This window comes from Dermochelys coriacea, chromosome 6 (assembly GCF_009764565.3).
Source record: "Dermochelys coriacea isolate rDerCor1 chromosome 6, rDerCor1.pri.v4, whole genome shotgun sequence".
Lineage (NCBI taxonomy): Eukaryota > Metazoa > Chordata > Testudines > Dermochelyidae > Dermochelys > Dermochelys coriacea.
This window is the reverse complement of record NC_050073.1, coordinates 47,042,311-47,057,436: the sequence shown is the minus strand read 5'-3', so window position 1 is coordinate 47,057,436 and position 15,126 is coordinate 47,042,311. Positions and strand designations below refer to the sequence as shown.

Below are 15,126 nucleotides of genomic sequence, written 5' to 3'. Positions count from 1 at the left end.
TCACTCTGCCACATCAGGGAACCAGATCTGTGACTATGGGCATCTGTGCCATGGAAGTCTGTATATAGTTTCTGTTTGAACAGTCCCCTGGGAAGGCAATTCTTTTCAACTTCTTTTGAAAGCTAAAATCCTTTCCACTCTAAAGATCCCATAAACGTTCTGTAGAGGATAAATGACAGCAGTAGCAGCACCTGAAAAATTAGGCACTCCTTTTGTCCCGAACTTTCCCCTTTCCCTAATAGTGAACTCCAGACTGATTTATCATTAACTATAAAACCTGTTTTCTCTCCTTCTGCAGAGACAGGATGAGAACATCAGTAAATGTTGTAGGAGATTCTTTTGGTGCTGGCATTGTGTATCACCTCTCCAAGGCAGAGTTGGAAAACCTGGATTCCCAGCATAAGGGGCATGAAGACATTGAAATGACCAAGACTCAGTCAATTTATGATGACATGAAAAATCATAGGGAAAACAATTCAAACCAATGTGTTTATGCAGCTCACAACTCTGTCATAGTAGATGAATGCAAGGTACCTTTCACATTTATGGATATTGAGACTTGTATATAGCAGTGCATGCTGTGTTTTACTTCATTTTTTAATCTGCATGTATTTTTTTAATTGCTTCACAAATGTGACAGTCTCTGTGAATCTCAGACATTAAATAAGTTTAAGAAGTTACAAAGATTTTTTGCACTCTTCTTAAACATGGCATTTGAGGTGAAAAATCATATACAATGTTTACATATCAAAAACTAAGGGATTATGCAGCGTATTAGCCATATTCTCTGTGTCTTGGAATATTCCATATCTACTTAGTTTCCTTTGTTAACAGAGAGTTTATTGCTGCTCAAATGAAGGCTAGCTGCAAACCAAGTGCAAGTATTGTTATTTGATAGCAGTCTTCCATGATACGCCATAAAGAGACACGTGTTAAATGCACCATATCAGCTGATCGCTCCAGCACTCATACAACATGTTTATGCTTTTCTTTCATCATCATTCTTGGTAGTCATTGTAAAAATACAAACTTTGCAATTTCTACCTAATCTTCACTGTAACTAACCTGGATTTTAAAAAGAAAAAAATGTCTTGATTAGAGTGAAGCGAACTTCAGAAACCCCACCAGTTGAATGAAAAGCTAGGTTGGGTGATTTGTGTATAAAGGTTTACCGGCAACCAGGACTCGGACAGGCCTGATTAAAGTCAAAAGACAATATTTAATTGAAAAGGGAAAAATTCAAAACCAAATTAAAAGTTTTCATGTTATGGCCAATATTTTCTTTAACTGCTTCTCCTGCTCCTCCCACCTGATTGTATTATCAAGTGACCTGTTCCATATTTTATCAAAACATGTCTAGATTGGCTAATGAGTCAACCACACCCAGATATTTGTCCACAGAAAGAAAGAGAAAGTTTGTGGTTTCTCTGGCACCTTTAAGTCTTCATAACAGATTTAGAATATGGACATGAGTCCCATCTCTACTAATCCAATTGCTAAATTATCATAGACAATGGAGATGGAAAAGATTTAGGATGTCATTGTCCCCACCCTTAAGCCAAAGATCATTTTTCACAGTACATTTTTTCAGAGGTTTGCCCTATCCAGGGTCAAATGATTTGTTTGAAAAAATATATTTTTCCTTTAAAAGTTTTGAATTAACCAAAGCTTTTATTTTGTTCAACTTTTTTTTCCATGGAATTTTTCAGATTTTTTTGGTGAAGTTAAGATGAATGAAACTTTTCATCACTGTTTGAGAGGAACCTTGACCTTGTAGAGTAAACACAGGACTGGCCTTGGGCAAATACTTGTCTGGCTCAGTGTCCTCACCTGCCAAATGGGGATAATAATACTTACTTACCTCACAGGGGTGTTGTAAGGATTAGTTGATGTTTGTAAAACACTTCGAACATGTAAAGTGCTCTACAACTGCCAAATATTTTGGTAATGATGATGATGTAGTGTTACCATATCAGGCTCCAAATACCAAGGTCTTGAGCTTGAAGAGAGATTTCCTTATCCTGCAGAATTCACTGAAGGGGAGAAAAGTTCGCTGCAACTCTGATCAAAGTTTTGAAAAGCTAATATATTAACATGACATCTCTATTTACTTCCTGTAATATACTCCAGATAATTCAAGTCGTTTATAGTCTTGTGCAGCCACTGTATATTTATAATAAGTAGCCTATTTTTTTATGTTGGAGTATAGTGGCTCTTATTACATGATATTTCTCTATTTTTATGATCACATTTCACATAACTTTTTGTGGTTTTCATTTCCAAATATGCTGTTTATTCTTTTAACTGCATGTGTTTCCCTTCCAATTATCTGTGAAAAAGGTTGGCTTTGTTTTAAACATTGGTGCATTTTTGTAATGTTTCCGTGTCCCAATGCTTCCATACATATGGTTTACCCATCATGTGGAATATCAGTCCTGTCTTTAAGTTTTCATATGAAGCTGAGGACAGTAACTTGGAAGGTAAGCTAGGAAAGAATAGGCCATCCATTTAGAATTAGACCAAAGGTTCCCATACTATGTAAAGGTCCAGTTAATTTTTCCTCAGTCAAACAAAATACTTTAGCTTGAGCCCCACACATCTCCTGTTAAGGATTTCACATGGCTATTTTTATATTCACTGTTGGCTGTTGACGACCAACATTTCCCATGAACTGATAAACCAATATTGGTCTTCCACTATGCTTATCAAATTAATATTGAAGCATGAACCTTGAAATGCTACAGTGACCTTTTTCGTAGTTCTGTGTATAAAATATAGTATTAATAAGAATTGTTTGGCCTGATTGTAACTGAACCTTTCACATGCATGAGTAGAAATAGTGGCACAATGAAAGATGCTTTACAACATGTCTGTGGAACAACTATTCTGCCATTTTTTTGAAGTTTTTGTAATGTGTGTGTGTATATATGTATCCACATTTCTCTATCATTCTGTCCCTTTCACATTACTCAATGTCCTCCAGCAGATGTCCTGAAATGCAGATGAGTTCTATAGGAAAATTTTTTAGTTCAAGTTAAACTCTTCTTGCAAATTAGGAAAAATCTGAAAGTGACAGGACTGTCTATATGTGTAAAATATTAATGAAAACTATACGACTTCAAACAGTGAAGGGAAAATAGAATCCAAAAAACATGGCTCATCATTCACTAATGTTTTCTAGCCAATATTAAAATTACCGCCCTTCCCCCAACACATCTCCGCACTTTGGAGACATTGTGAATTATGAATAAATATATATAAAATACATATGTATTCACACATGGAGTATGTTATTCCTATAAATATCATGCTTCTCCATATAACTCATAATTTATCTTGTCAAAGTGCCTTGGCCTTTAAGTTAGATGTCAATGATAATTACTTGCAGGTGACACTGACAACCAATGGCAAATCTGCAGACTTCAATGTTGTTGAGGAAGAGCCTTGGAAATGTGAAAATTAAGGAAAGCGAGTCCCACCTCCATCTTTAATAAGCCCCTGAAGCTATCTTATGGTAAAAGATATCAAGATTAAAGAATATTTCTCTATTTATTTAACATCTAAAGTTTTTGCTTATTTAATTTGTTAACCGAAACTTAGCAATGATCTCATAAAGTCATTGTAGCTACCGTGTTTTTGCCAAACAATGATCCATAACTATCTGTCTCACTTGTACTGTTTGAATGGATGCAGCTGGAGAATACTCTGAGTTAAGAGATATAGTCTCACCAGCCTCTCCCTTTTGCTCAAGATGCAGAAAATGTAGATGATGCAAAATGGAAAGATCAAAAAGCCGGTATGGCTTTCTTCAGGGACTCAGGGTAATGAACATATGGTATCATATAAACCTTAAATTGTTTTCAGTGTTTCTTCTTGTGATGTATGTACAAATCAGTACTGCAGTGTACCTTTGGTACAGTCAACATTGTGTAACTACACTATTTATTGTAAGTGTCTCTAAAGGTTTTCTATAAGTTTTATTGATAATTAGCAGCTGGCATGGGGGACTCAGAATTTTCATCTTCCCAGGTACACTTAATTTTAAGTTTCTCAAATAAATATTTCATTTAGATTTTGGGGGAAAATTCACCCCAGGCATAACTTCATTAAAATCAGTGGAGTAAATACAATGGGCCAGATTTTGGGCCTTTCTCAGATAGCGCCAGATTCTGATGCTCTCTTCACATCAAATAGGACCTTACAGCCCATGTAGTCCCACTGAAACTATTCAAGGAGAATGGTGTTATTTAACTTAAGGAAGAGCACCAGAATCTGTCCCCAAATGGTTATTGAATATTCTTTTTGTTGAGGATGAACAATTATATCTAATAGGGTGTTAAAATGTAATGGTGCTTTGTATACGTCAGTTTGTTAACTACGCTAAACTAAATGTATATTTAGGACACTTAATTTGAAGTGATAACTCTTTTTCTTCTCAAGTACATTTTAGATTTGAGCCAATGAGCTAAATCCTGAAGTCATTACCTGGACAAATTTTGCATTGAAGTCAACAGGAATTTTGCCAGAGTTAGGACTGAGTGAAAAGTAAACCAGGACTTCAGGATTCAGTCCAATAAATTGAATCTCCATCTCTCTATTGTGAAGCAACAATTTGTATAAATGTCTTTGATCTCAGACAAGCAGTGATTCTAGACCACATGGCATATGAATGAACAAGGCAGAGTTTTGTCGACACGGTATAACTAGCTCATTTATCTGTAAGATATAGAGGTGCAATAATCATTCTCTTAGGTTGTTTAAAAGGTGCTTGTTAAAAATAAGTGCTTGTAAAGACATACGTGAACTCTATGATGAAATTAATAATGTTTTACAGCAAAGCTGAGCCAGGTAGGTGTGTGGGAAACCCTGCCCACTGAACAAACCTTCTGTGATGTGAGTGTTTCTTAAAATGTTCTCTGAGCTGTCCAGCCTATAAGCTTATAATGAACCTACCTACAAGGTGAAATGGGAAATGAAGCACATGTGCTTCTCTCTGTCCATGCACAGTGCAGTGTTGCCTTGGTCATAAACAGGAACAATATGTGTGAACATAGAGTTTAAACAATAATCCAGTCTGGTTTTGCTAATTTGTATTCGTGTTAGCTATTCCACTGAAGTCACTATGGGCCCCTGCCCTGCTAGTAAGGACTACTCACCTGTTTAACGGTTTGCAGAATCAAATCTATAGTCAACATATTCACCATTCAAATATTTGTAGCTGTACAGTATTTTCCTTGGGAACATTAGTGCTCTTTTGACATCCCCTTGCTGCCTCACTAAATGAAAAGTCCTAATGAATTTAATAGCTATTGTGAGTTCTATAGACATTCTGACAACCTAAAGAATTTAATAGAGAATTTAGTCCTTTTCTGTAGGTCTTTTGTACCATTCTGTGGCATTCTGTTCCCTCTTGTTCAACATATTTAATGGAAATTGTGGGCACACAGAACTTCTCAGGATCAGGGACCTAGTCTGGATTTGAAAAAGAGTTCACTTCCCTGATCCCCACAGAAAAGGATCAATTGCCCAAGAGAAGCTCTAACACTCTCTAAAATGAACTCTATTTAACATTTGGGCTGTTGGCTCACCTCATAAAAGTCACTGAGAGCTAAGTAGCAATTGTGTAGAGTGACCATATTTTCAAAAGACAAAACAGGACACCCCAGCTGCTCACCTGAGGCCCCTCCCCCCTCCACGTAAGGCTGTTCCCCATCATTGGTGCCCTGCAAGGGCCCTCTCAGGAAGCTGTTTGCTGGAACCCTGTGGGGAGGAGGGCTCCCTCAGGAGGCTATTGCCCATCGCTGGAATCTTGGTGGAATCCTCATGCTGGAATGCTGATTCCCCCCAGCCCTGCCTCCCCCCCCAATGGGGGCTGGAATCTTTGCTCACCCTCTCTGCACCACACCCTGCTTTTTTTTTCTGGACAAAAACGGGCATTTGTCCCATTTGCTCATGCCAACTGATCAAGTCATCAAGAGCAAATGGGATAAATGCCTCCTTTAAAAAAGTTAGGACAGCCAGTACAGGGCTTAAAAAAGGACCTGTCCCGGCCAAAATGGGACATATGATCACCCTTCAATTGTACCCGACTAGAACATAGTGTTTGTTGTAGTGTAGAGCTTGGGTTCTCAAAGACTCTCATAGCCTGGCACATATTTTAGAGAGGTGGTCTCCTAAACCACTTCCATCCTGTTCATAATAATCTAACTTCCCTGTGGCAGCAACACCAACTGTTTACAGAGAAAGGTAACATTAGGAAAGTGTTTAGTCTATTTTTAGCTGTCTTTTAAAGCAATATGATAGCTGGAAACAGGTAGGAGAGCCAGCACCAAGTTACTAAGCCGCTCCACACAGTTACCTATTGAGAAACAGAGGTTCAGACATCCTTCCTTACACTTATCTGCTTTGGACAGATTTCCCTTTAAAAAGTGATTCTTCAAATGGGACTAGAGGAGGAGGAGGTGAAAATCTAGAGTAACTCTACCCACGTACAGAGAGCAAATTTGGGGCTTTAGTTTTGACTAAAAAAGCAGACTGTAGGACTTTTAAGTAAGACTTTATAGTTTGTTAGTTGTAGTAACTCAGGGAACTTTCAAAAGATAATTATCATGCCATTCTTCTACTTAGAAATGTGCTGCTTATGGGAAACACTTTGGCTATCTCCCAGGCTGAAATCTCTCATGTAATATTTAATGTGTAGCTACTCTGGCACAGTACTGAATTTAACCATCAAAAAGCTTTCTTGGGGGGAAACGTAACTCATACTTGGCTTGTAGTTGGTAATTTGTTCATTCCACATGAGGCTGGGTTGCTGCGTAACTAAACAAACAAGACAAAAACTCAGGAAATGGCCACTCGAGCTAATGCAAGTTTCACATTTGAGTGGATAATGCTTGTCACTGTCACATCTTCCTTTAGACTCATTATTTTGTATCTGGCCTTCAGAGTGTTTTCTTCCTTTACTCATTTCCCCCTTGTTTGGATGGCAAAACTCAAGGATGTGCATAGAATAAAGCAGCACACGCTTGGAGTTATTTCCCTTCTATAGTCATTTTCTTTGCTCTACTCTTAGCTATTCCCCGGCTGCTTACAGAAGTATGATATATATGTGCCCTCTAGAACACTGACATCATCAGTGGAACCTGGAAGCCTTGATATTGGTAAGCATACTTAGGTTAAAATTTAGCAGCACATGCTTTTCTGAATAGGACTGTACTTAAGCATCTGCTTGAGAACTTTGCTGAATGAGGGCCATGACTCTGTTAGGGTTTGTTCTGGTGCTAGTCTTCAAGGCCCAGTGCACATTATAGTTAATTTGGGGAAACAGGGGAATGTCTGAATTTGTTCCTTCTTCTATACTCCTCCTCCAGAAAAACAGACTGCACCAGCACTTTGTATAAAACAAAGGTCTCATGCATTAAGATGCCCCTATATTTATGCCAATTAGACAGTATTACAGTAAGGGAGCCCCCTGTCATTTAGAACTGAGAGACTATTTTTGTTTCTTTGAAAACAGCCTGCAAGTTGCTGACCACTCTAAATTCCCTTTGGGAGTTAAGGATGTATGCTTCCTTCCAGAAGCACTTAGCACCTGATAGCCTGAACAGAGCCTGATCAACCCAACAATATGCACTAAAAACTCCTGTTAATTTTAAGTTGGAGAAGGATTATTATTTTTCACCCTTCACCATTCCAGAGAAGTTGCTATTAATACATTGTCTGTTCTTAGTGCTAGCTAGAGACTTTAGCCCTGGTCCTGCATTGTTGGAAAGCAAGTGGGGTTTCATCACTGATTTCAGTGGGAGCAGGATCAGAGCCTGTATTTCATGTTGAGGCCCATGCTACCTCATTTGAAATGGTCTGTTTTTAGTTTCTGTACAAATAGCAATCTCAATCATTTATAATTATAAATACACCATCTTTCCTGCACCTGCAAAGACCAAAATATGGGCCACAACATCAGAGACAGAAGAAAATCAATGAATGCTGTAAGCTAAAATAATGAGGGATTAATTCGTTCATAAATAGGGCTATTGTGGGAGCTTGTTTTGTCAATGCTAGCAAGTAAGCAACAAACAATAATATGGATTCTGATTAAACTGATTGAATGGTTTGTGTTGTCACCTTTTGAAAGCTTTTTAAACTTTTGCAATATAGAAGAATCTAAGAAGGGTCAAGGTCCAACAGTGGTCCCTCCCACCTCCTGCAGCCAATAGAAACAGACTGTGCAATTTCTTCCAGTGAATGATCTTTTCTAGGTTCTCTAGCTGACGATGCCTCCCCCATCCAAAAGGTCTCCGCTAATAAAGGGAAATCATTCTCCATCCCCAATCCAGCAGTGAGTTTAAACCTCTGCATCTGAATTCAGACCACTGTCATTAAGCTTGGTATCTGTTTATACCCCAACATATAGCTAGTGTCCATTTTTGTCTAGAATCCTAGTAAGTGGACTCTGCCAACACAGAATTCCAAACATTACGGATTTTAAAGATCTATGAGCAGCAGAGAGTTCTGATTTGTTTTCCAAGTGTTGGCATCATCAATCCTTGGGTTGGTACTTTGATGGATGCTGATGTTTAGCAGAGCAAACTACTTGTCTTATAAATAGAAGTAGTAGCAAAACACAACAGAGCTCAAATTAATTTATACTGGCAACTGCCTGTATTCTCTTTGATTGCTGCTGAGCTGCTACAACAGGCATCATACAGCAGCATGAGGCTGGGAAAGCAAACCGTTTTCTGAAAACAGCATCCGTTGCTAATCTACCTTCTGACTTCCTCAGCCTCTTGTGAATGCCTTTAGAATGGCTTTGAGCTTTCAGTACCAGGTCTGAAAAACCCTATTATGAATATTTAATAGTACATCTCCTTCTCATCAGATTGAGTCCCATTTGTTCCATTTTTGTTGACTGCATTTGGTTTTACTCCAGGAAGCAAAGAATAATAAATAAAGGCAACTTATAAAAATACACTGCAGTATTCTACTGTACCGAGCCAGAAGACTACAGCTGATCGTATTACTGTGACTTCTTGGCCCATTACTGTAATATTTTCCTTGTGGGTTATTGTCATAAGCATATAACACATTGGGACAAATTCTTCTCTGGTGTAACTCTGATTGAATGGAGTTGCACCAGGGATCAATTTTGCTGCTGCTGCAGTAGTATGATTATTATTTTTAAGCCATCTTTTGTTGAAACTACTGCTACACATAGAATATATTTTGAAAAACATAGGTTTGAGAGTGATCTTTTTCAGTCATGCTGATAATGTTGAAGAAAAGACTTTTATCTAATTTTGTCTAGCAGAAGAGTGATGTACAGATTATAGCTACAGACATTACAAAAAGCAATTGTCCTGCACAACAAGATAGAGTAAGGGAAGGGAGGATAAGGAGGGGATGTGAAACAAATCTGCTGAACTTTGCCCTGAGTCGGTGTTCCACAAGTGTTAAATTCTAGCCCAATATTCACTAGAAGCAATATTATGTAACATACATTTTTCACTTCTCCAGTAATCTTCCATTACCCCTACACACACACATGCAGGGACCAGTCCTGCAGTTCTCAAGAAGACTCTGCCATCCTGACATTACTTAGGCAAAACTTCCACTAAAAAGTCAATGGGAACTGTGCCAGAGAGAGGACTGCAGAATTGGGTCCACACTGATAGTTACCCTTTGCTTCCCCCTGTTTCTTCCTAGGCTCTTGTTTGGTATTGAATTGAAATCTGTTGCTGTAATGAGCCACAATGCTGTTAATTTTCACTAATGCCAAGGCACTGAGAACTTGTTTTTCTGTGGAATGCATGGGTTTAGTGACACAAGACTCTTTAGAACCAACCCCCAGCCTTTCCTCCTACCCAAGAGACATCTTCATCTGATAAGTGGAAACCTGGCAACTCTCTGCTACCCACAGTTACAATTCCTAATGGATATGGCAGTGATGCGTTTAAAGCCATGGTTCTTTATAAACCCTGAACATTGTTTAAGCATACTGTTGAGGCAGTACATAGGTTTTCTGCTAGTTAAAGATGCCACTCACCAATGTGCTAATGAAGGGTTGGAGAGGCAGGGAGGTATAATATTATGACATCACCGAGCTTTTTGGTTGATTTCCCCAAATCACGTATTTGTCTATCTAGTGGTCACCTGCCTTTGTTGGAATATTTAATGCTTCTAGTCTGATTTTCGTAACTAAAGACAGCAGAGTCTTCAATATTTTCAATAAATACTCTGAGACATACACCTTTACGTAGAGAGGAAACTTACAAAATTGTGTTTCATAGATAGCATCACATAACCTAGATGGTCTAATTACTGCATAGTGCTTTGTACATAAATAGGATACTTCATGGGGATTTTTGTATCATTCTTTTCTAGAGTTTTGGAAGACCATTTCCAAAGCATATTTACAAACAGATTTTGCAGTCAATACAATAGATTCAAGTATTTCCATTTTTGGCTTCATGTAGGCTTGTAGGTTCTCATGTATTGCAGGTTGTCTTTCCTTCTTAAAGAATATTGCAACAAAAATCTATAGACTTCTTTCCTACCTATCCTGCTTTCTTTCTTAATGTATCAAGTTAATACTCTAGTGTGAAGTGTAATTTATAGAATGCATGAGAAAAGAATTACACATGTAATTACACTTGTTAAATATGATATGCTCAAAACTGATTCAGCCGTTAATACAGATTTTATGGGTGTGTACCTATTCTCCAGAAACCAGAAAGAACTACAGTGTAGATGAAACTAAATTACTTAGTATCTGTAATTTACAGACACACAAATAAATATTTTATATATGACCATATAAGATAAGGGAAAAAATTCTTACAGGTGATCCATACCTTAGAGCAAAACCAGTTTTCTAACAGCATTTTAGGATTAATATTTTTTTTCTGTATTTTGTTCAATGAACTAAGAAAAGCAATTTAGTGATGAATTATAAGCAAAGCACAAAATGCAATTAGGAATTAAGAATTTCGAGGTGTCCTTAAATGCTGCAGTTCACTATGGAACACTGTATTATTATATCCTAAACAATCGTCTAGATTGACAATTTTATGGATTGCTCATCTCTTATTTGTGACCTTTGGAATGGTTTTACCTGGGCCAAATCCTTAGTTGTTTCTCAGGGTCAGATCCTGAATAACTGATTTACCCACAACACTTGGGTTGTGAGCTGGGGATCTGCATGTGCAAGGAGTAAAGAATCAGGCACTCAGTCCATTTTACTCAGGCAAAACTTGTATGAGTTTGACCTAGGTAAAGAATTCAGTATTTGGCCTCTTAGCTTTGCTTTCATGTAAATGGACCAATGACACAACAATGGGACCACTTTAATAGGGTAGCGCTGTAGAAATGCCTCCTACCTTCTTAAACATTTATAAGAAAAACAAACCATATATTTTTGACCAGGACAAGTGGGATTTATTTTTCTTTTATAACAATCAATTATTGGTAGGCAAATACGTGTTGGACTTAAGGTCATGACATTAATGAAGCATATTTAATTAGTAAATAAAAATGATTACAGTCAATTGCTTAGTTAAAATCAACAACAAAAATTACATCATTACAAAACTCCTTATGTGGTGAATCAACCACATGGTCTACAATTCAAGACAAAAAAGAACATGGAATTGAAAATGTCACCTGTCCACAAAGCAGATACATTTTCAGAAATTTGTTGTAGGGCCCTGTTGAGGTTTATGTGGGTAAAAGATATATATTTATGTGCCCTTATTTTTTAATCTCCTTATATTTTTTAATCAGTTATATCAGGTATTCTCTTAATTGGAGTTGAAGGTAGCGTAGTGTAGCTGAAGTACTAATAGCTGTCAAAGCATGGAATCCTTATAAATACCAATTTTTACATGTTGCTTAAGTATGATGATCAGTGCCTCTCCTCATTTTGTGTAGATAACATAGCTATCTATGTGTAATTTCAGTGAAATGGTGCATACAGTACAGGTAGCTGTATTTTCATGTAATTTAATTTGGTGATGTGCATTGAGACAAAGTAGAAAATTTGATCTCTATTTTGAAAAACTCTTTTCAGGTTGTTTTTGGTTTGGTTGTCTGTGTTGTGTTTATTTTAGACATTTAACTGAATAATTTCCATAGCTTGATAACTGGTTTTGTATGTTTATGTATATAAACATGTCAATGCATATCTTGTTTTTTGATAATGGTCAAATCCTATACGCAGCCTACTCATTGTAAATATGTTGTTAGTTTTCAACTCTCTAACTGGCATTGCATATGAAATTCCCTGGCACTCAGTGAAAGTGATTGCAGTATGGATATGCTGCACCGTGAATGCAATTGTTAATACATTATGAATTAATGTGCATGTGCATGATTATTTAGTTTCGGAGTAGATTCTTCTTGTACACTTGGCATGTTGGAATTGTAGCAACATAAGGTTAGTAAGTCACTGTGTCAATTAGCACAATGGTCAGAAGGAAAAATTAACTTTTACTCTCCCTCTGGGCACCATGTCTATCTTTGGCAATATGTGTAGCTTACAGCAAGGAATCCATATTCACACAGCAGAGTTTCAGGATTCCTCTGACTCACTTTCAGTTACTCATTGACTGCAGACTCCAGTGAAGAAACTAAAGTCAGAAGACCATGACTAAGCCTGACATTTAGTCTTAAACAGAAGCACATGCTTGACTGCTTACTCTATTATGTGCCCTGGAATGCAAAGCATGAACCTTCATTTCATTTCCTCTGTAGAAACAATCTGCATAAGATTTATAGAACCATAAGTAAATGCATTGACTAATGCTGTTTCCATTATCAAATAAGGATATTAATAGATATTGAGAATTAAGCACAAAATCAAATGCATGTCAGTCAGTTATGCAAAAAAGACAAAAAATGGTCTTTGGTGTTCATTTATGCTTATTTGATTTGCAGGATTATACATCCATACAATGCACATATGGCAAATATATAATGACAGAGATATTGTAAAACCTGTGCTATAAGTCATGTCCATGAGCTTATAAGGAAAAAATCCTCATTTCTGGACTGAAAACTGAAAGTGTTATGAAGTGTAACTGATGCTCAGTGGATCTAAGACACCTCAGGAGAGATGCATCAAGCAATTAGTTCCCGGAGACAATGGTCCTGATTCTCCTCACAGTTGAAAATAACTCCATTAGAGTCAATGAAGTTAAACCAGGGTAAAACTGGGATGAGTTCCGAATCAGGCCCAACCCGTGGGGGAATGTGTGGTTTCTTATGAGACGTATTATGTTTCCATTCAAACTGCATGTTCCACAGTACTCCATGTCTTCCCTGCTTACTTCTAGGCCTTACATGCTTCCTCACATGCTTCCTCTCAAGAGAAACCCACTCACTAGCCAGGATCCTTCATGTAAAAAGAAACAAAAAACAAAACAAGCTTGATCTTTTCCTTCGACTGTAAATGTGTATCTGGGACTTGAAGTGACGTATTGTACAGTATCTGTAGCACATTTTGTTTGAAGACTAATGAATGCAGCTGATAAAATTTTTACTAACTCTGGGCTCACCCTTTCTTTTATAGTGTAATAGGAATGCCTAAGTATATTTTATATAAGTAATTCAGAACTTCTCTTCCTTACAGTAATACTTTAGCTATTTGCTTTAAATGCTTTCTTACTGTGTGAATTGATTTCTGTAACTTTCATGTATAAAACAAACTGGACATTCTTTATATACTGGAAATAATCCATGAATACAATATTTCACCAAGTGTTGTACCTTTTATGTATATATCATCAATAAATGTTGATTCATAATTCTCATGGTTGATATTTGTATGTAATGCACACCAATTAATTTGTTGAAACCACAGACTAAAGGATTCCTCCTTTCCACTAAAGAATACCAAACTGCCTTATTATGTAGGGGCCACACTGAATTTGAAGTACTCCAATAATGCACAGAACAGATATAACACAGTGGTAGTAGCAAGCTCCTCCCTGCCCTGCTAATGCATCTTATCCAGCTCTGGAATCGCCATCTTTATGGTTGAACAGTTATTTCACTCTCCATGCCCATTTAATCCAATACTTCTCCAACAAAGGGGTAGGGTTAAGATGCTAATGTTAATGGTGAGGGTGATTCACATGATGTGGGCAGCTGTTTAGTAGGCAATGGACTGAGATTAGCCACTCCAAACAACCCCCAATTCAATTACAGTTTGCTAAATCTAGAAGGGCTCGGGAGCATTGAAAATCCTTGAGCAAAAAATAATGTGATTTTTATTCTTTAATTGAATGTCTCTATACCACAGCCATGGACCTATAGAAAGGCCTAAGACAAAATTGTCACCGGAGCTGTGATCACTTGAAATGACGTGACTCCTTTAGAGCTATTTCATGCAAGTGATATATTTTGTTTGCACAAACGATTGATTGGTGGAAGGTTGTGTGCTTGTGCGAATGTGTTCACCTGGTGCCAGGAATCCTTTTGTGGCCTTCTTGATGTGTGTTGCAGGGCACAGAAAAAAAGCCATGTGACTTGAGTGTTCAATCGATTTTTATTGCTAGTCACCTTTGCTAGCTGCTACTCCCATACTGAACTATTTACCATTTCTTGGATATGAATTTGAATAAAATTGAATGATCTGATTGGCTTTCCATTCTGAACTGTAGAGGTAGAATCTGTATTTGTCTAAGCATCAGAAATATCAATCCACAGCTGTATTCTCCCAATATTTGTAGTACATAAATAGTAATTAACTGTAAAGAAACATGAGTGTTATTTTATTGATATCACACTACAGGATGTGGAGTTATACCAAGATACACACATGTCTTGGTGGGGGTGGGGAGGTCTGAAGCTCAGTGGCATATTTTATGTCCTATTTTCAATGTATATTAACTGAAAGTCTAATTCTAGAGAAGACTGAGAGTCCTGTTACAAAATAAAGGAGAACACTGAACACATGCAGTTGCTTTAGCAACCTGACCTCCTTCCGCTGTCTACTAAAAATTAAATCCTGCCTTGTTAGTTTTGCTGAAATAAGAGGTACCTTTGAAGGTACCTCTGGAGCTCTTTGCAGAGGAATCTGTTTAATATCTGAGTTATAATTAGAAGATGACAATGGAATGACTCGCTATC

At 37.3% G+C, this 15,126-nt stretch overlaps 1 protein-coding gene across 2 annotated transcripts in view; it reads left to right on the top strand.

Moving 5' to 3' along the window:
* SLC1A2 (solute carrier family 1 member 2) overlaps positions 1–13,691 on the top strand; it is a 119,574-nt gene extending 105,883 nt beyond the window's left edge. For both annotated transcript variants that reach the window (XM_038405044.2, XM_043515890.1), the window contains exons 10-11: positions 299–530; positions 3,389–13,691. In XM_038405044.2, the coding sequence (XP_038260972.1) occupies positions 299–530; positions 3,389–3,463 (307 nt within the window). In that variant the 3' untranslated portion in view covers positions 3,464–13,691. The remainder of the gene's footprint in view (positions 1–298; positions 531–3,388) is intronic.
* Positions 13,692–15,126: the final 1,435 nt, after the last annotated feature.